This window comes from Pan troglodytes, chromosome 21, assembly GCF_028858775.2.
Source record: "Pan troglodytes isolate AG18354 chromosome 21, NHGRI_mPanTro3-v2.0_pri, whole genome shotgun sequence".
In the NCBI taxonomy this organism is placed as follows: domain Eukaryota; kingdom Metazoa; phylum Chordata; class Mammalia; order Primates; family Hominidae; genus Pan; species Pan troglodytes.
The window spans coordinates 15,836,481-15,859,309 of record NC_072419.2 but is presented as its reverse complement, the minus strand read 5'-3'; the positions used below and the strand labels follow the sequence as shown (position 1 = coordinate 15,859,309).

The 22,829-nt window shown below is 39.3% G+C and overlaps 1 protein-coding gene across 11 annotated transcripts in view; it reads right to left on the bottom strand.

The window, feature by feature from the left end:
- The window catches only part of PLCB4 (phospholipase C beta 4), a 210,561-nt gene that overhangs the window by 159,967 nt on the left and 27,765 nt on the right, over nt 1-22,829 (bottom strand). For 10 of the 11 annotated variants that reach the window (XR_010154028.1, XR_010154029.1, XM_016937435.4 and 7 more), the window contains exon 2: nt 13,075-13,173. Coding sequence is in view for 8 of the 11 variants with exons in the window: in XM_016937435.4 (XP_016792924.1) it covers nt 13,075-13,173 (99 nt within the window). In the remaining 3 variants the exon portion in view is untranslated. Of the gene's footprint in view, nt 1-13,074; nt 13,174-22,829 lie in introns of those variants that run through there. The other variant, XM_054674438.1, reaches the window with a different exon arrangement.

The window sequence follows — 22,829 nt, the reverse complement described above, 5'->3', positions numbered from 1 at the left end:
CCTTTTCTCTGTGTTGCCTGTTTGAGGAAGATTAGTTGTAAAGAACTTTAAATGGATCTAATTTTGTTTCCTTCTAGTAAGTCTACAATTCCTTACCTTTCCCTAGACCTAGGTTCTCAAACTTGAGCTGCATCATCAGAATCACTGAGAGGGCTCTTAAAACACAGATTGCTGGACCCTCCCCCCAGAGTTTCTGATTCTGTAGGTCTGGGGTGGGGCCTAATAATCTGCATTTCTAGCAAGCTCACAAATGTTGCTGATGCTGTCTGAAACCATACTTGGAGATCCACTGTAGGCTAGCTGGCAGGCCATTTTCCTGCTAAGTCTGTAACCAGCCTGTGAAACCCCAAGTAACATGCTTAACCATTTTAATCCTCAGTTTTGTAAACTGCAAAAGGAAGCTAAAAAGACCTACTTAAAACAGGGTTGTTTCGAGGCTTAAGTGAAATAATGCTTAAATCAGAGGCACTGGAGCCAGAACCACTCCATCTTGAACAGGGCTGGGTAAAACGAGGCTGAGACCTACTAGGCTACATTCCCGGGAGGTTAGGCATTCTTAGTTACAGGATGAGAGAGGAGGTCAGCACAAGACACAGGTTACAAAGACCCCACTGATAAAACAGGATGCACTAAGGAAGCTGGCCAAAAGCTGCCAAAACTAGGATGGCTAGAAGAAAGTGACCTCTGGTTGTCTTCACTGCTCATTATATGTTCGTATTAATGCATTAGCATGCTAAAAGACATTCTTACCACTGCCTTGACAGTTTACAAATGCCACGGCAATGTCCGGAAGTTACCCTATATAGTCTAAAAAGGGGAGGAACCCTCAGTTCCAGGAATTACTGCTCCTTTCCTGGAAAACTCATGAATAATCCACCCCTTGTTTAGCATATGATCAAGAAATAACCATAAAAATAGCTAACCAGCATCTGTCAGGGCTGCTCTGTTTATGGAATAGCGATTCTTCTGTTTCTTTACTTTCTTAATAAACTTGCTTTCACTTTACTCTGTGCACTCACCTCTAATTCTTTCTTGGGCGAGATCCAAGAATCCTCTCTCTTAGGGTCTAGATCAGGATCCTTTCCTGATCATTTATACCATTTGTCAAGTGCAAGGTCCAGCACCTAGTGAGTGCTCAAAGTAGTAGTGATTTACTACTGTCTGTGCTAAAAAACACCTGTCATGATTAATTTTATATGTCAACTTGACTGGGCTAAGGCTGATGGCTGATGAAATATTACTTCCGGGTGTGTCTGTGAGGCTGTTTCTGGAAGAGATTTGTGTTTGAATTGACGGAATGAATAAAGAAGATCTGCCGAATACAGGAGGGCATCATCCAATCCACGGAGGGCTTGAATTGAACAAAATGGTGGAGGAAGAATGAATTCACTCTGTCTTGATCTGGGACATTCAACTTGGATACTGATGCCCCTGGTTCTGGGGCCTTTGGACTCAACTGACACTTACACACCATTGGCTCCCCTGGTTCTCTGGCCTTTCAGGTTTGAACTGGAACTGCCCTACTCGTTTTCCTAGGCCTCTAGCTTATAGACAGACGACATAAGATTTCTCAGCCTTCATAATTGTGTGAGCCAATCCTTCATAACAAATCTCTTCCTACCTATATATCTCTATATATCCCATTGGCTCTGTTTCTCTGGAGAACCCTCACTAATACAGCACCCTCTCAAAAAACAACCAAAACAAGTAACGAAAAAAATAATTTCTGAAAATTTTCAGGAATAGGGAATTCAGTGGCATGAAATTGCACAGGTTTAAAGAAGTGCAATTTTATCAATCGAGAAGGGACTTCAAAATTATTAACTTGATTTTTTTAAAAAATTTCTTCTCCCTAGACTGCTCAACGGAAAAAAGAATTCATTTTAACATGTGCTGTATATTTCATCGGACTGTTCATTTGTCCACACTTGAATGAACTCTATTAATTCAATGGCTACACCACATGCATTAAGAGAGTGCAATTCCAAAGAGATGTGCAAAGAGAATGAAACCAGGATGTCCTTAGGGTCTCTTCACCACTAGCCTGATGATCTGCAAGACTGCACTCATCAACCCTAATTAAAAGGATGCCCTGGCCAACATCCTCCTGTTCACCTGCAGCCCACAGACACGGCTTGAGGTAGCTAATATTGAGCATTTTTCTCCTTATACTGCAGGTTGAGAAGAAGCAATAGAGAATCAGCACTGTAATTTTAGCCATTGTGTTTAATTCTTTAGCATAGTACAGTAGGACTTGAGAGACCTAAGTAGATCCTCAGCTAGTTCCTTATGAAACTGCCTTTGCAAAAATTATATCAGTGAGAAAAATTACAACAGTTAGCTAAGCTAACCCACCTCCCACCTTGCCTTTTCCTTAATTATTCCTGGGCTTTTGGACGAAGGTAACTTTGGAAGATGTTTAGGCTACAGTTTAAATGATAATAGGCATTGCCCAAAAACCAACCACTTTTGTTTGAGAGGAGAGCCTGAGTCCTGCTAAGGTGCAGACATATATGACTGTCAGCCATTATTCTGGATGTTAGAAGATATGCAATGTCCCCAGTTACTTCTGCAAATAACATTGCCATTGTAGAAACTAAGACTGGCCTTTTGAGATATCTTTTCAGGTTTTTTTTTGCATGCCTCACACCCATGTCTCCACCAGGACCCACCTGGACTTGCCAACCCCACTCCTATGGCCCCACCCAGAAGCGATTCAGCATGATTTCATCCCTGCCCCATCCAATCAGCAGAAGCCTAGCCCCCCGCACCTCCTCTTCCCTCAAACTGCCTTTAAAAAACCCCCAAACTAGCAGCTTTGGACGAGATGACTTGAATACTAACTCATCTCTCAAGTGGTGTGGCTGGCCTTGTCTCTATTAAACTCTTTTATTTTTATTTTTTATTTTTTGAGACAGAATCTTACTCTGTCACTGTCACCCAGGCTGGAGTGCAATAGCGCAATCTGGGCTCACTGCAATCTGTGTCCCAGGGTTCAAGTGATTCTTCTGCTTCAGCCTCCCGAGCAGCTGGGATTACAGGTGCCTGCAACCAAGCCCAGCTAATTTTTGTATTTTTAGTAAAGGCAGGGTTTCACCATGTTGGTCAGGCCGGTCTCCAACTCCTGACCTCAAGTGATCTGCCCATCTTTGCCTCCCAAAGTGTTGGGATTACAGGCGTGAGCCACCACGCCTGCCCAAACTCTTTCTTTACTACAATGCCATGTTCTTTCTTTGTGCAGCTGGCAGCAAGAACCCCTAGGTGCTTACACTTATATTTTAATTTAATTGCCCATATTTTTTCCATACTTTCTTCCTGTCTTGTGTTGTTTCCACAAGCTCCTTGTAAATCTAGTGGGACCCCAGATTTCCTTGTCTAGTTTCCTAATGGATGCATCTCACATCTTTCCATGAATAAGACGTCCTTCTTGCATCCTTGAAGCATGGATCTCAAGGATTACCATTTTCCATGAAACTGACTGAGACACTATTTCATGGGGGAGATGCTTCCATTCCTCCAGGAAATAGAGTTATCTTCTACTTTTGTGAAGAAATAAAAGCAAGCCCAAAGAAACTTCAGAGAGGGAAGAGACATGAAAATGAGAAGAGCAAGCCCCTGCCCCACCCCACAAAAATGAGAGCATCTTAGAAAAGAAAGGTGAGCAGACTGTTATGTATGCAGCAAAAGGTGATAAACTGATACAATGATCTATCAAGATAAGGAAGAGAAATAGAGGGTGACTAAATTAAAAATACAACACAGTAGTAAAAGAACACGAGGAGTAAAAATAATTCCTTGAAACTAGAATTATTTCATTACTACCATGACCATCAAAACCAATTTGTTACTCATTTCTATGTGGCATTGTTTGTCTTCTAATCTAGGTGCCTGCTCATTTATTTACATATTATGTTCTATGGCTGCTATTGGGCTACAATGACGAAGTTGAATAGCTGTAACAGAGGCTGCAGGACTCAAAAATCTAAACTATTTAATATGTGGTCCCTTACAGAAAAAGTATGCTGACCCAGTTCTATGACTTTTCAGCATGAGATGACCTACAATACAGACCTTTCCTTAAAGGTCTCATGCTTGGATGACAATGAGCTCTGAGCTTTGGGGGCATGAGAGACCAGATAATATTATCAGCACTGTTATTTCAAAGGCTGGTCTAGAGGAAGGAACAGGCCTGAATGTTGTTTTGGGTTTTTCTTTGCAAAAACCTGGCTGATCTTAGTTTTTGGTGCTTTGGGTTGTTTCAGTGTTCGGGCCAACTGAGGTGGTGCTCAGATGCCTGGCCTTGGCTTTCTTCTCACATCAGGAAGAAGTCACACAGCTGTGCTGACAAGAAAGGTGAGTGCAGACTCGCAGAATCCTAAGGAGAACAACTGATATTCTTCGACCCATCCACCCTAACATCCCCTATTTTTCTGGCACAGAGATATTAAGAAAATCGCCCATGGAGACATAGTCAGGAAAAGGAAGGATTAAGCCTCTAGCTCACCTTCCTTAAAGTCCTGGTCTTCTCCAACATTTTGGCCCCCGCCTACGACTCATCCTTTGTATGGCCTCCAGAGTAACTGTCTCCAAAATGTAAATCAGATCATGCCAGTCCCTGTTGAAAATGGCTTCCCATAGCAATCAGAACGAAATCCAAACACCTCGGCCTGGTTCTACACCATTTATTCTCGTACTTAAGTGTGCACCGGACTTCTTGAAGGGCTTGTTAATGCACATACGCCTGGGCCAGTTCCTGGAGTTTCTGATTCCATAGGTCCGTGGGATGGGCCTGAGAATGCACATCTCTAATAAGGTTCTGGGTGGTGCTGATGATGTTGGCTTGGGGACCACACTTTGAGAGAACTACTGCTCCACATGAGGGGCTTCTGCCTGCTTCTCAGAATTCTCCTCTTACCATGCCCTGACCATGATGCTCACTCCACCCTTGGTGCTCTTCTTTTGACATGCCAAGACTATGTTTGCCTCAGGGCCTAGCATTTGCTGTTTCCATGTCTTGGAATGCTTTTCCCTTAGTTCTTGGCCAAACTGGCTCCCTTTTTAAAATTTTTTTTTAGACAGAATCTCGCTCTGTCACCCAGGCTGGAGTGCTGGAGTGTAGTGGCGCAATTTCAGCTCACCGCAACCTCTGCCTTCCAGGTTCAAGCGATTTTTGTGCCTTAGCCTCCTGAGTTGCTGGGACTACAGGCGCACACCACCATGTCTGGCTAATTTTTATATTTTTAGTAGAGATGGGATTTTGCCATGTTGACCAGGCTGGTCTCGAACTCCTGATCTCAGGTGATCTGCCCGCCTCAGCCTACCAAAGTGCTGGGATTATAGGTGTGAGCCACCGCACCAGGCCAATCTAGCTCCTTCTTATCATTCAGCTACAACTTCAAATGCCACCTCCTGAATAGGGCCTGCCCTGACCACCCAACCCACAGCAATGTCCCCTCCCCTACTCCTCAGTGTCTGCCTGTCTCTCTGATCCCTCTATCACTCCTTTTAGTAACATAAGAGTATTGAACACTGCTGGAAACCATTCATTTCTATGCTTATTGGTTTATTGTTGGCCTCCTGCCGCTGGACCATACACTCCCAAAGGACTGAGACTTTGTTTGTCTTGTTCATTGCTTTATCTCAGCCTTCTAGAACAGTGGTTCGCACCATGGATTAAGTTGTAATGACTTTCAAACATTTCCGAATTGTTAAAGGGCCAACTGTACTCAAGATTGTTTATCATCATTAAGTTGCTATATAGCTTGTTGTAGCCTAATGATTCCAATATGATAATTCACATACAATATACAGAGTGTGTGAAAGACTCATATAAGTATACACATTTACGATCTTACCCCTAATTATAATTCAGAATATTCTAACTGTCAGAGGTTCTTTTTCCTCAAACCTTTCTGTAAAAATAGACTTTCTGTTTATGTAGACGGGGTTTCACCACATCTCTACTAAAAATACAAAAGTTAGCCGGGCATGGTGGCACATGCTTGTAATCCCAGATACTTGGGAGGCTGAGGCAGGAGAATTGCTTGAACCCAGGAGGCGGAGGTTGCAGTGAGCCGAGATTGTGCCATTGCACTCCAGCTTGGGTAACAAGCACGAAATTCCGTCTCAAAAAAAAAAAAAAAATTCCTCTACCCTGAGGAATGCAGTATCACCCACATAAGAGGGTGAGTGAAGGAAGCCTGTGGCTGTGAGGGTCTTGGGGTCCTCATTCCTTCATCCCATCAGGCAGCAACAATCACCCTGAGAGAAGAGGACTGAGAGAGGAAGATGCGCCCATGTGTTCATCCTCTTGGATCATTTATTACGTTCTTCCCTTTCTATTCAACGTATTTTTAACTAGTATTAATGTGATTATATACAAAATGCTTCTTAGGTACTACAGAAGATATCACTTTTGCTTTTGGTTCTTTGTCATTTCAGAAAGAAACAATATAAATGCATCCATACATGCACCCCCTTCTCTGGCATTCTCTCCACCTTGCATCAGAGCTGTCCAGTTCCCGTGCTAGAAATTCCAACCTCATTCTACACTTATTCTCTCACATACTCTACATCCACCAGGTTAGAAAAATCTTCTCATTTATTCCTACACTCAAAATCCTCCCGTATTTCTCCCTATGTGTGACTGACTGTCCATTAAGTCCTTCAAGCCCAACGCTACCCTCCAGACTACTCCCACAAGGAATCCAGCCACATCCACTTGTCACTGGTCATCCAGAACTGATCACTGCCCTGCTGAAACCCCATCAAAGGTTCCCTAGAGCTTTCAGAATCAAATGCCAATGCCCTGGGCTGGAAAGTAAACCCATTGATGGTGTGGACACTGGCCATCTCTGTGCCTTCACCCCTGTACTCCACTGCCCTACCCTCTGCCCTAGCTGAATAATCCCCTTACCCCCTCAATAGAATGTGCTATCATACTCACACCCTTGCAGAAGCCCTGGCCTCTCCCTTCCTCTTAGCTGTGCTTTGAGTGGTTGACTGACTCACCTATCAAGACTCAGCCTGAAACGGGCCTCCTCATTGAGGCTTCTGGGGTCAGTCCCCCAGCCCTGCTGCCCCTTCCTCTCCTCTCACACCACAAGGAGCTCATTCTACCACCTTTCTCATCACAATATGCAAGTGGAAGAAAGTGGAGGGGTGAGAGTGAAAGGGCTTCAGGGCCACATGCTGAAAGCCTGAAGTTTAAAACTGAGAAGCCCAGCCAGTGGTGTTGGTGGTAGAGTGGTGAGTACAGCTGCTGTCCAAACTATGAAGCCAGTACTTACTGCAGTGCATAATAAAGTGGCACCAACAGGTTTCTGTTCCATATGTCCAACTCTAATAGAGACAGGAGCTTAAGAAAACAGGACTCATGGCAAGACAGCCAGTAACTAAACTAATTATCCACCAGGAATATGCAGAAATCGGTTTCTTGGAATAAAAACACAGCAATTTAACTCCATTTAACGCATTTTCACTACTTTTTCTCCCCCAACTCCAAATTTGAAATTATTTTATTTTTGGTTTGCGATTGGCTACTTTTATACTTTAAATCATATCTGCAAGCCTCTATTGTACATCAACTACCAACCTTCCCTCTTGCTGAGAGTATAAAGCCTCTGGACTTTCCTCTGTTTCTCCAAGTCCCTTCTAATTTCCAGCATCTGTCTGGCACCCTTACTTTAAATAGATAAAGGTAACAGCTTTTTTGTTATGCTTGGTCAAAAATAATTAAATGTTTTCTCTACCCTTAGGTTGATTATAAAAGTTGAAAAACTAATAGGTTGATTATAACAGTTGAAAAACTAATTTATTATGATTATTATCATTTTGATGACTCTGTAAGTATCTTTTAGTGTAAATACAGGTATATCTGGACATTGTTTTATAATTGAATTTAAATTATCTCAAGCTTAAAAATAATACGCAAAGATGGCTATCCCTCTTTTAATTGTTACGTCAAAGCATGATTGAAGAGGCATACCTAAGAATGATTTACTTCTATAGCAAAATGTATTTTTGGTTTGACCTACTATTTACTGTTGTTTGGGACATGGATTCTTCGAAGTTTAATAGATAGCATTTTTCTGCTGTTATTCTATAATGATGTAGATGACTTGTGTCCAGTAGAAAAAGGCAAAATCTATAATAGGTTAGAGTTTTATTGCCTTATAGGACATTAGCCAGTTTTGTATCTAATTGACAAAACTTATTTCACTTTTCCTTTCCTTTCCTATGTAAAATTCTCTTCCTCAAGTGCTCTTGGAACTAGCTTTATCATCCTGCTAATGTCCTCCCTGATTAGTTAAATATATCTTTTAATCAAAATACTTTATATGAGGCTTGTGTTTTTAAGTCTTTTGAAAATTGTATTTGGAAAGCGCTTTGCTTTGCTGATGAACAGCCTGTGGGGTGTAGGCTGCTTGAGCTTTTCTGAGCTTCATGGTGTGGCTGCTCACAATTTGATTTCAGAACCACCTTGGAAAGAGGCCAAACAAAGTCAGCCTGTCCCACTGTGCCTGACTTTAGGTTTGTATTGACCCAGCACTTTGATACTCCTTTGATCCTGACACCTGCAATAATTGTCTCAGTTTTCCTCCACCATGTGTGTGTGAGTGTGTGTGTGTGTGTGTGTGTGTGTAGGGTGGAAGGTGGGGAGGCTAGTATAAAGACCAAGAAGACCAAGACTTTGCTAGGAAAAGGGACTCCATCTAGGCAGCTGGACTCAGATACAAGAAAGTCCCATGGGCAAGAAGAAGGGGTAGCCCGAGCTGGGATTTATGATGTGGGAAAGACGAGGTCAGTGGCTGAGGTGAGTCACCTATAAAACATTTGAACCCCCGCTCTGGCTGCCCCTAAGAAGAACTGGCTGATGAATTCTGGAGATTCCAACGGAATGCACTGAGAATGTTCCTTAGTGTCAAGAAAGGAGAATGGAATTTTTAAATCTGGTTGTAGTTTGAGTTGATTATCTATGCCATCCAATAAGAAAGCCACTAGGCCCATGTACCTATATGAATTTGAATTTAAATTATGTAAGATTAAAAACTTAAGTCCCTCAGTCCCAGTAGCCACATTTCAAATGCTGAACAGCCACATGTGGCTGCCATAACGGCGACACAAATGTAGACCATTTCTATCATTGTGGAAAGTTCTGTTGGTGAACACTTATCTATGATGGCAGTCTCCTTCTTAAGAATAAAGCTCTTTTTAGATTTCGTGTGTTTTAAGGACATACTTTGACTTTCAGGCTTATGCAAAAGGGAAGATCTCAGGAGAGTCTGAGTAGGAGAGTTTGAGGTGAAAGGGGAGCCAAACAGCTCAGGATGAGGAGGGACTTGAATTTTGAAGTTTTCTTCTTTAGATTGAGAGACAGAAAATGTTTGACAGTTAAGAAAAAAGCATCTGGAAAAGTGAAAAAGGACTCTGAGTGTGATTAAAATAAAATAAAGGAAACAGGAACATGAATCTTGATGGAGGAGAGGGACAAAGAAGAAAAAAGAGAGACACCCCTGGCTGGGCTGGCTAATGAAACTTATTCAGCATGATATCCGATTTTTAATCTTAAAGTTGTCTTGGTGTGGTGTATGATGCAATTCTCCTCTGCTGCCACTAAATCTTCAGTAAAAAGTCTACTTTATACAACATCCTTGTATTTCTGGGATTTGATGTTAAAGTGGGTTTAGGGAAGGAAACAAATTGGAGTAGTCAACAGTCCTGGAAACTGAATGGTAGCGAAGCATTTGAGGACATAAGTCATCACCAAGAGTGGGTAAGCACCTAGGAATTCTAGGAAAGACTGGGAAGGCCCTGACCTGCCAGGGAATGGGTTCTTCAGATCTTTGATGTGGATATTATAGGAAAGTCAGGGGGCTGGTTGAGTTAGAGATATCTGGGTTGCATGTATTTTTAAAAGCACTGCTATTTCTCTCCTCCACAAGAGACGAATCTGTATTTTGAAGATTTAATGTTAAGCATCACTTAGGAAACAAAATATATTTTGCATTTAAGTAACGTGTAAGTCAAGTAAAGTTAGAAAAGTACAGAATTAGAAGTGTCATGGCAATACAATCACAGCCTACCACTTAGGTCATTTGTAAAAATCTGGCTGCCTCAAAAATAATTCTTCAGTAATGCAGAAATAATAAAATAAACTTTAAATGCATTTGCACTTACTACATTTATTGACTATTTTTTAAACAGTGCCTATTAAACATTTTTCCCCCACCTACTGACTGCTTACTCCCTGCTTCCTTTTTTTTTTGAGACACAGCGTCACTTTGTCACCCAGGTTGGTGGGTGGGGGCGTGATCTTGGCTCACTGCAACCTCTGCCTCTTGGGTTCAAGCGATTCTCCTGCCTCAGCCTCCCAAGTAGCTGGGACTATAGGCATGTGCCACCACGCCTGGCTAATTTTTTTTGTATTTTTAGTAGAAATGGGGTTTCACTGTGTTAGCCAGAATGGTCTCAATCTCCTGACCTAGTGATCTGCCCACCTTGGCCTCCCAAAGTGCTGGGATTACAGGCGTAAGATACTGCGCCCAGCTGCTTTCTTTAAACAAATACATGGAATACAATTTTATGTTTACCTGCTATTTGAGTTCATGATGATAACGTTAGTTATCATATGGTGCTGACAGCACTTATGCCCCTTCACAAAAGGTACCTTTGCTATGACACTTTAGGGATGCTTGGGTTTTGTTTCTCTAATCTTATTCCTCCCACTGGCTTTCAGCTGTAATCCCTCATGGCTGTTCATGTACCAACCATAGAAACGAACCTTTTCTGCTTACATGTTGTTGCCTTAAATGTTTTCATGGCTCTGGCTCTAAAGAACTGAGTCTTATAGGAGTGGGAAATGATTATTTTTTAAACTGGCTGTCATCCAGCTTGAAATATTCTTCAGCTTTGTGGTTTGGTATGTTATCATGAAGATGCATGTTTACTTTATAAAGTTAAAACGTTTTTGCTCAAAATCCTAGTAAAATTGCATTGAAAGAGTTGAAAGCTTAGTTACATTGTATTTAATACTTGTTCAAGGGTTCTTTTCTTCTAACTTTGCCTAGTTTGTAGAGGAATCCAGAGGAAAAGCAAATGCCTTTAGAAGCACAGGTGATCAGTATTTCCTAATATGAGCTGTGATGATTAATAATAAAAAAAAAACACAAGAAATAAGAAGGATTCAAATGAATCTTTGGTTCATCAAATCACATTTCACTGTTGTCAAGTACTTTTTTCTCCAATAGCTTTTTCTTACATAACAGTAGGAGATATACTGAACCAATGATTGCATGTAATCTCTTCAAAATTACCTTCTCTGAATTATTAGTCTGAATTGGAATCAACTGGATCTAAAATCATTTTAGATGCTAGACATCCACAAAGAATTTGGTGGTTACAGGTATTCTGCTAGTCCCTGGAGAGAAAAAGATAAGTAAAATATGATCCTTGACTTCAAGAAACTCAGAATATAGTTTGAGAGAAAGAAACATTAAGTAAAATGTGAAGGCAGTGTAAAATATGCAAGGATAGGTTAGTGGTGGCAAAAAATAAGTTATCGCCTCTTATTCATTCAATGGGTCAAGGAAGATATCACAGAAGTGGAGATTTCTCATCTGGGTTCTGAGATGAGAGGAGTTCACCAATCAAACCAGTCGGAATAAATACATTTCAGGAAGAGGGAGTAGCATAAACAAACGATGTAGTAGAATAGTTTATGGGGGAAACTGTAAGTGGTTTGCTATAGTTGAACATACGCTGTATGTTGGAAACTGGAGAGAAATGAAGGTAATTAAGCAGGAGCCAAATTATAGAAGGCCTTGTATTTCATTCTGTGAACTTCCCTTTACGCTACAATGGGAAGTGATGGAAGCATTTTAAACACAGGAGAAATGGGATCTGCTTTATATTTTAAAAATATTACTCTATGATCTCAACCATGGGAGAGAGAAAAAAAAGAAAAACAAATATGAAAAAAGACTAGAAGAAAACTGCATAAGAATTAACAGTGCTTGTCTCTGGATGGCAGAATATTATTCTGTTTCATCTTATAGCAGAATGCAGTTCACTGTTATTTCAATTTCAGACATATGAACAGCTATTACTTCAATATTTTAATTCAAACAAGGAATAGTAACCATGTTTAGGTCCATCCTTAGCATTTGCAATTTTGTTTACTTAAAAAGTGACTATCCTGTAAATCTAGAGATGCACCCTGCAGAAATATCAAGTCAACAAGTATTAAGCTATGTCAGCTCACAGAAGACCTAGTTTCTGCATCTGACAATCTGGACCTCTGGGAAGATCAGCGAATTAGCCACTTCATACATTTCATTGATTTTCAAAGGAACCAACTCTGACTCTAAATGAAGTTTTAATATGTTTTACTTTCAACCTCTTGGTAAAGGAAACATCAATTTCATTATACACTCCTTCCCAAGTCACCTCAAATTCAAGTACAACAGAAGAAAAATCATGCATTTCCAATGCAAATGAGGCTTTAATTCACCTACCCAGCCATTCTGAACAGATTGGTGGCCCAAAGCCCCTGCTCTATAGAAAGTCTGGAGTCATCACCACCTTGCAAGGGCACAGACAATAAATGATAGAATCAGAGGCATGCAAAGCTTTGGTCAAAATGGTTTATATCAATGAAATGAGCAAAGCATGACTGGCACAAAGTTCAATCACTATTACATTTATAACACATACAAAGTTATATGTAGAATGACTGCCAAAAGCACTGCATTAAGCAAAAACTGTTACTATATAAAACCCATCTGTAAACTGAGAATATTAATAGCAACAACCTTGTAAGGTTGTTGTAAAAAATTAAACAAATAATACACATAAAATGTTTAGAAGGTCATCTGGCACATAGTGAGCACTCAAAAATTTATAGTATCATTATCATTATTACTCTAGCTCATAACTTGCCTCTTTTCAACAACTCCAACCTATAAATCCTAAAGATGTTCTTACTTATGTCAAAGAATATTTACTCAATACTGTAATTAAAATGTAATAATTATTAGAATGTTTTGAGAGAAAAGATTAATAACACTTCTTTACCTCTTCGTATCTGTCAAAAACTGCTCCTTCTTGCAAAAAGGAAGGAACTTCCTTCTGCCAGTTAAATTCATAAGGTTTGGCCATGATTATATTCAAGACCTAAAAATGAAAAAGAATAGCTCATTAGTATATAAAATGAAAAAACAATTGAGGATGGTTAATCACTTCGCATTTCTGTGTTTGCAGGAGATTTTCTTTAAATATGTGGAATACATTTTTTTCTTCTTCCCTTTGTCTGACCCCCAACTTGCTTTCTTTTCTCTAAACCTGGAGATATCATAATCAAGAAATACCAGAGGTGATCATTTGGGAAGTTTCCATTCCCTCTCCAAATCCTACAAAATAACAAGATGTGTGTGTGTGTGTGTGTGTGTGTGTGTGTATATTCTTTTTTTAAAATCTGAAGGCACCAGATAAAATAAGGAAACCGTAGACCAAAATCGATACATAAGAGAGGCCTGCTGTAAATAGCTAAGGGCACTATGGGCTTGAAGGTGAACATATGGGCAGGAGGAGCCCACAGGGTATAAGTTGCAGAATCACGTAGGAGTAGCCAGAATTTTTTATAGCTCTTGGTCCTCTCTTTAGCCCTCTCTTAGGCTCTCTTTCCCCTACCCCTTTGTTCCTCACCCCTTGGGCCACGCGGGGAACAAGAGAACGTCTGATTTTGAGACAGCCAGCTCATAGGGGGTCCCTGGAGAAACTCCAACCAGCCTGCCCACTGAGGTGGGGCCTCGGGGTGTTCACAATGTTTGTAGCAGAGAGGAGTCTGGCCCCTCCTCCTTCTGTGTGGAACTTGGGATTCCAATGGCCTAGAAGGAAGCCCTCTAGCAGGGATTCTGGGCTTGCAAGAGCCCCTGTTGCCCCATTTTCTTCCTTTTTACCTGTCTTACTCGCCATTTAAATTGCCTGTGAGCTTGAATTTTCATGGCTGTGGGACAAAGAACCCTGTTTTTAGCTGAACTAAGGAAAAGTCCTGCAACAGTTTTATTATAGACAGTGAGTAGGACATTTAAAGAGAGGCTAGGCACTGTTCAGAGTGGCTCCCTGCAACTAGGAAGAATTCAGCATTCCTTTTACCCATCCTTGTTGGCAACATGCACCATGGTATGTATGCAATAACTACAACCCAAACATCTTGCATGACAGGGGAGCATACAACAATGAGTCACCAAATAGTTAAGCAACGCAAAGAACATGGAAGAACACCAAACACATCAAGTAAAACTTACACCCAAGGAAAGAGAGTGAGCAGGAAAAACAGGACCTGACTTCAGCATACTGATTTTTTCAGAGGGAAGAGAGAGTATATTCTGTTCCTAAAATATAATTAACCACAGATACTAGAAATTTAAAACAAGATTGTTGAAATAAAACTTAATAGATGAGCTGAATTGTAAAGAAAACTCAGATGAAGTGTTGAGCCAAGGGATTCTTAAAAATGCAACACCACGCCGGGCTCAGTGGCTCACGCCTATAATCCCAGCATTTTGAGAGGCTGGGGTGGGGGGAGGGGGTGGATCACCTGAGGTCAGGAGTTCAAGACCAGCCTGGCCAACATGGCGGAACCCCATCTCTACTAAAAAATACAAAAATTAGCTGGGTGTGATGGCAGGCACCTGTAATCCCAGCTACTCGGGAGGCTAAGGCGGGGAGAATTGCTTGAACCCAGGAGACGGGGGTTGCAGTGAACGAAGATCGCATCACTGCACTCCAGCCTGGGTGAAAAAGTTAGAGATATAGAAAATAGAAAGGAAAGGTTTACCAACCTTATATGGAGACAATGGAGGGATGGAAATAAAGTAACAGTAGAAGAACGTTTCTGAAACCTGAATATTTGAGTCCTCAAAGTGAAAAAATCCACTGATTCCACGTAGTATAAATGGGGGAAAAAGATATACACCCCCAAATATACCTCATGGTGACACTGAAGACACAAAATATGCAGAAATGATGAAATCTCTCAAAGATGCAGGAAGAGAAAAGATAGGCTAGAGGTAAATGACAATGAGACCGATATCAGGTACATCACCCACAACACTAAATGCAGTAAGACAATTTTGAAGTTCTGTGGAAAATAAATTTGGATTTAAAATTCTGTGTGCAATACTGTTTCAACTTTTAGGAGAAAAATGTAGTTATTTACAGACTTGTAAGTAATCAGAAAGATTTAGTAATCTACTCTGAAAAATTTAATGTATTATATACTCTGTCAGGGGAAAATAAATAGAGAAATAAGAGAGATATGGGAAATAATGTTAAGAAAAATAAAGTAAAAAGAAACAATAGGCTTAATCTTAAGTTTTATTGTACTATGCCAAAAAAGTAGAAAAGAAAAAATATATTTAAAAATCAGCCAACCCAAATCCTAGATTATATCAATATATGAGTTGTGGCCAGTGAAGTGGTTGGAGGAACAAAGTTTGAGACAAAGGGAAGTAAAACCATTTTGGGAAGGGAACAGAGATACTAAAAACTCTAGACATCAGTAGGAAAATAGAAGTTTAAATATGGGTGTTATGAATTTAAGAGTTCTCCTATAGAAAATTAAAATTAAAAAAACATAACTTCCAAATGATTAGCAGGGGAGAAATAGCAAAAGAAACTCGAGCCTCTTTTAAAAAGTAAGCAGATAAAGAATGGAGAGAAGACAGGAACATATTATAAGTAGGAAACACAAAATAAAATGACACATCACCAAGCACAGTAAATACGAATTGGTTAAATTCACTTATAAAAGAGGTTTTCGGATTAGGTAAAATTATGGTTGTTTACAGAAATATTTTGAAAACTATCTAAGAAGTTTGAAAATGCAGGGATGTTGGGGGGAGGGGGGCGGGATAGCATTTGGAGATATACCTAATGTTAAATGACGAGTTACTGGGTGCAGCACACCAACATGGCACATGTATACGTATGTAACTAACCTGCACGTTGTGCACATGTACCCTAAAACTTAAAGTATAATTTAAAAAAGATAGAACTAAAATTAAAAAAAAAAAGAAAATAAAAAAGAAAACGCAGGAATGAAAAAAGATACCATGGGCACATGCTAAGAAAAAAAGAAAACAGGTGTAACAATAACATGAGACAAAACAGACTTCAAGAGAAAAAGCAGAGACAGAGTAATAATACATCACATTAACTGCCATTAATATCTAAGCATGTGACCACACAGCATCACAACATTTGAAAATTGACAAAGTACAAGGAGAAATTAGCAAAGTCACAAACAGGAGACAATGGTTCTCAGAATAACAGAATAAGAAGACAAGTAAGAATCTCGAAGATCTGAATATCATACTTAATAATTTAGTACAAACAACTTAAATAACTCAAAGTAACACAATTTAAATAACAGTACTTAATGAGATTTATTCTCTCTCTTAATATATTTATTCTCTCTCTAAATATTTTTTTTTTCTTTCCCTCTTTGCACCCTGGCTACCCACACACGTGACAATCTCAAAATCCGATCACGATTAGGCCCTAGAGGAAATTTCAGCATTTTTCAAAAGGCAGAAAATATTGTGGTCATGCTCATTGACAACAACAAGGAAACATATAAATTAATGACAGAGAGTGTAAAACATCTATATACATGGAAATTAAACATTCACACCCCCCCACACACACATACATACACCCCTTAATCGTTCTTGAGTTAAGCAGAAATTATAAACTTTTTAGAAAGAAAAGATGAGAGCATTACAAACCAAACCTAGATATGTAATCTGTAGCCAAAAAAAAAAATAGTAAAACAATGATCAGTAAAAGCAAAAGTTAATTGTTTTCTGAATTGGGTATATATTTGGCAAGTACTTAGAGCAAGAGTGAGAGACACAGAGGGAGGGAGATTTAGGTGGGGGCAGAAGGGAGGAGGAGGAGGAGGAGGTGGCTGCAGCACAAACTCACAACATTTACAATGAAAAGTGGGATGTAATTAAAGAAGGAGAATGTGAACATTCTAAGAGAATACTGTGTATAACTTTAATCAGAATATTTTAAAAGCTAAATAAAAAGTATATATCTTTCAAAGTTAAAATACATTTGGCTTAAATTACTATAGCCATTGTCAAAAACAGTATGGAGGTGCCTCAAAAAACTAAAAATGGAATTTTAGTTTTTTGAGGAACTAAATGATCCAGCAATCCCACTTCTGGGTATTTACTGGAAAGATTTGAAATCAGTAGGTCAAAGAGATATCTGCACTCCCATGTTCAATGCAGCACTATTCACAATATCCAAGTTATGGAATCAACCCAAGTATCCCACAACAAATGAATGCATAGAGAAAATGTGGTGTATTACACACAGTGAAATATTATTCAGCCTTAAAAAAGGGAAGAAATTCTGTCATTTGTGACAACATGGATGGAACTGGAGAACATTATGCTAAGTGAAATAAGCCAAATACAGAAAGACAAATATCCATGTGCTCACTTACATGTGGAATCTGTAACAGTTGAACTCATAAAAGCAGAGAGTAGAACAGTGGTTACCAAAGGCTGAGGGTAGGGGGAATGTGGAGTTGATAATTGAAGTATACAAAGCCTTCTATCAGTTACACAGAAGAAATAAGTTTGACTTTGAAACCTTTTGCATAGCTTGATGAATATAGCATGTATGTACACACATAACCACATAGCTTCTACCCAAGAAGCTTAGAAACAAGCTTCTGAGGTAGATGATGTGCATTCATGCCTTCTATGCTATAAAACAGATCTGCAGAGAAAAATAGACCCACAGACCCCCCTTAATAACCAACTACAGGGAGCTAAGTGTTAGCTTGAAAAATAGATTAAAAAACAACATGGTGGCCATCCCAGTTTGCCAGGCTGAGAAGAATGGTGGGCAAAACATCTCTTTTCTGCAGAATTTTATGTGTTCTATGATTGTCTCACTCCTGACAACCATCCCTTTTAATTCACCCCTTTGGTTTCATTTTAAATCAATAAGAGGCTTTGGATACAAAAAGTTAATATCAAAAATAAAAATGAAAAAAAAAAAAAGCTTTTTACAGTTTGCATCATCTTCCATTGGTTTAACTCTGGTTCTCCCAGCATCAACATGAGTACCCAGTATATGATGTTTCTCAGACCTCACTACTATTCTTAACTACTAAAATATTCATCTCTACCTTGGGTACTAATTTCACCACAATAGTCTCACTATATGAAGAACTTTGGAGGTGAAGGAGGAGGGTAATTTTGACCTTAATCTCTTCTGCAGTGGAGGTGAAAGTTCATTTCATTGCTTATTCCTTCAGAGCATTGGGGTTCAGAACAAGGTAAGAAGTATTCTGGCAAAATGATGTTGGAGTATCCTGAATGTTCCCAATTTGAAACTGGTGGCTGTGGTCGAGGCTGTTCTTTGTGCTATCTGTGGAAAACTTCCTAGGGCCTGACCTCAGGGGCACTAGCTGGGTTATTTTACACACATGGTGCAATGATGACCTACAGACTAGAAAATGTTGACCCAGCCAATCCTGTTTCACTATAGTTTGATCCAGATAATTGATTTAAAATGGGAACAAATGAAGGTACACATTATAGTCCCAGTGACTGCAGAGAATGTTAAAGGGACAGTTACTTCTTTTTAAAAGAGGGGAGGAACTGGCCACCCTGTAACTACATTCTTATTGCAATTATCTCAAATCCCAACCCACAGCCAACTGGCTTGAAAAAAAAAAGGCTTTGATTGTACCATGCCAAAAGTTCCCCTTCTCAAATTCTCTAGCTTGCCTTCCAAGGCCTCACTTACAAGATATTTCAAGGTTTAATTGTCTCCTCCACCTCCTAGAATGGCATCATCTCACCATGCAGAGCCCACAGTATCCACCTTCTCTTTGAGGAACACGGGAAGTGAAAGAGACTTTACATTGTCAAAGAATAGACAGCCTGAAACCTCTTGCAGTGTAAACACATTGAGCAGTTACTGGAAGGAGGCCAGAAGGCTTTTAAATAGTCGCATTGTTCTAAATCCTTGTGCAACTGGATCGGATTAGCTATTGCACTGGGGCAGAGGAAAAACTCCCTGGACTGCAAGAAACTTTGGAAGCGGGGGACAAGAAAGAAGGGGAGTCCTAGAAGGTCTTGTTCCAGAGTAAGTGGCAAAAGCTCCTTCTAAAGATGATAATAAGAAACTGGCAGAGTTAGGAGGAACACAAGGGGGCTGAGGTGGGCTGTCGAGGGGCCAAATATTCAAGTAGGACATGTGCATTACCCATAAAGATGGCCTTCTATCCATTCGGTTGGGGTGAACCAAGGAAGAGATTTGGTTTTCTTGGCCTACTCTGTCCTGAGTCTTTAAACCTGCTGTCTTGTCTTCCTTGCTAGACCTATAAGGTGGTCTTCAGGAATTACCAGACCACCTATCTCAGATGTGCTGGATCAACTTTAGAGTCAGTGCTGCTCACCCTCCCTCACCACCACCACCAACCTAGACCAGTTTAGGTCAATACTTTCACAAGGAATTTTTTGTCTCTGGACATGTGCCTCACGATCTGGTATAGAGTGAACAGAGGGCAGTATGTGAAACCAGCCATATCTAAGGTACCTGGGTATGGTAGGCTGAATAAATGGCCCCCAAAAGATACCCACCTCCTAACTGCTGCAACTCGTGAATGTTACCTTACAGGGCAAAAAGGGACTTAGCAGATGAGATTAAGCGAAAGATCTTGAGATGGGGAGATTATTCTGGATCATCCAGGTGGGCCCTAAATGTCCTTACAAAAGGGAAGCAGGGGAAGTTTTGACACAAGCAGAAGAGGAGGAGGAAATGCGACTACGGAGGCAGAGATTAGAGTGATGTAGCCACAGTTCAAGAAGAGTTGGCAGCCACCAGAAGGTGAAATAGGCCAGGAATGGGTTCTTCCCCACAGCCTGGAGGAAATGTGGCCCTGAAAATACCTTGATGTCAGACGTCTGGCCTCCAGAACTGTGACAGAATAAATTTTGGTTACTTTCAGCCACTAGTTTGTGCTAATTTTTTATAGTAGCCCAGAAAATGCATATATTGGGCCCCCTGAAGCTGAGCACCTTTCTTAAAAGAACTAAAAAGTTGCCAAATAAGTTTGGAATGCAGTAGAGACTGCTCTGATTTGAAGGGAATGGTCATTCAACATATGTGTGTTCAACTGAATCATCAGAGGAAGACAGAAAGAAAAGTACAGAATAAACTTCACCTAGAAATGAATTCAGATCATTCCTGTCCTTCTGTTCCAAAGCCCCTTTGAGGACTAATGACATTATTTCTGCATACTCTTCCCCAGGTTCCAAATGTCTTGTAACAATTTTGCATCTCAGCAATAAATATAAACTTCAAATCCTGCAGCTCCCCCGAAGCCAAACAAGGTGTTCTTCATTTTTTATTCCTATTTGTGAAAAAATGAATTCATCTGAAAAAGCATTTGCTTCTACTTGATAACATATAGCTTTCAAGTGAATAAATGCACCATGACTCAGTTATAAATTTTATTAAGTGCAACTTTTAACTTCAACCTTATGACAAAAAAATTTTCCATAACAAATTAATCCCTTCCCCATCCAACCATACAAATCCCATTAAACCAAATAACCCATGACCTTAAGTGACCTCATGATGGCACAACCAAAGTTGTTTTCCAGAACATAGAGAGTTGAGATAAAATTTCCACTGACCACAAGTAAATTAGTTGAATCTATCACACATATTTCAGTGCCTTGCTCTTCAATCTTTAAATAAGATATCCTTATATTTCTAAAAACATATCAACAAGCTGTCATCAGATCATCCAGGGCTTTTAAATAAATGGCTTTACCTCAAGTAAGAATCTAATTTGACATTAATATATTGTATCATTAGGGATAACTTCCCCATTTGCAAAAATACCTCCATTTTTATTAAGCCATTAAATAACCTTTTCAAAAAACATACAAAGAGTACAGGAAGAAAAATATGATAATATGCAATGCTGTTGATGGATGGGGTGAGGGCATATCTGGTAAAAAAGAATTTTGTAATACATTTCTTTTTTTTTTTTTTTTTTTTTTTTTGAGACGGAATCTGCCTCTGTCGCCCAGGCTGGAGTGCAGTGATGTAATCTCGGCTCACTGCAACCTCCGCCTCCCAGGTTCAAGCGATTCTTCTGCCTCAGCCTCCCGAACAGCTGGGACTGCAGGTGCGTGCCACCACACCCGGCTAATTTTTGTATTCTTAGTAGAGACGGGGTTTCACCATATTGGCCAGGCTGGTCTTGAACTCCTGACCTCATGATCCACCCGCCTCGGCCTCCCAAAGTGCTGGGATTACAGGCGTGAGCCACCGTGCCCGGCCTTGTAATACATTTCTATAGCCTTGAAATATCCATACTCTTTTATCTAGTAATTGTACAAGTAGGATTTATCCTATGTAAATGTGTACAAAATCTATGTACAAGAATACTGTTGTGCTGTTTATGGTAGAAAAATATTGGCCTTATATAATCATCACTAAGCAATTGATTAAACACACTCTAGTACTTAAATACTGTACCCATTAAAAATAGTACTTTAAAGGAATAGTTATTTGCTTAACAATAGCAAATTTAGAAGAGTTTCTAAAAATATTCACAACTCTTGTGAAGCAAAGACAAATGCTCTTAACATACAGTTAAGAAAAAAAATAACCACAGGCTATAAAATTACACAAGAGTCTGATCCAAATTTTTATGTTATATATTATACACATATTGCTTACATATGTACACTGTTTTACAACAGGAAAAACTAGCAAGACATATACCAAAACAAATAGTAGTTACAGCTAGCTGATGTAATTTTAGGTAATTTTCTTTTCTTTAATACTTTCCTGTATTTTAAAATATTCATAGTGACTGTAATTTTTATATTCCAGAAAAAATATTTTCTAAAGCAAACGGAGGATACAATTTTAAAACTCGTTTCTTTTCATATAAATTAGTCTTAAAATAATGTCTATGTTTTCTAGCAGAAATCTTGGCAAGAACAAATAACAGGAAGAGATAAATACATAAAGCTGTAAAACGCTGTTCTCCCCTTTCAGAATTTAAAACCTTCACTGTACAATGGGAGCCTTCACACATCCCAGTTATGACTGATCCTTATTCATTACTTAGTAAGGAGTTACTTAATATACTGACTAAAATGAATGTCAACTGAAACCTCTGCAATACTTATATTTGGGAAAAAACTGATTGTGATGGTACTGGAATTAGACTTTAATGAATTCTGGGCTACAAGAAATCTATGGCCTTTGCTATGATTTATCTATTATAAAGCATCACGTGATTAAAAACAATTTCCTGGAGTGTAATAAAAGAACACAAATTGCACAGGAATAAAATAAAAACAGAAAGCAAGCATTCGCTATTTGTCCCTGCCTCTCGTACCTCAATATTAATCATAACTGAGGGGCAAGTGTAACTTCCTTAAAATTTAATAATTACAAATAGATGAATAAAAATATTAAAGTGTATTGCCTTCATAAATTTATTAGGTGATATTTGTGATCATGCTATTGGTTCCATTATATCAAGATTTTAAAAAACATGTCTAAAATATGTTTAGTTACCTGGGGTGAAGATCCAGGTTTATAAATTTATTAGATGACATTTGTGATCGTGTTATAGGTTTCAATCTATCAGGATTTTACAAAACATGTCTAAAATATGCTTAGTTGCCTGGAGTATTTAGAGATCCAGCTTAATTTAAATATAATGAATAACTGTCAATATATTCTAGGGAAGAAAAAGTAAT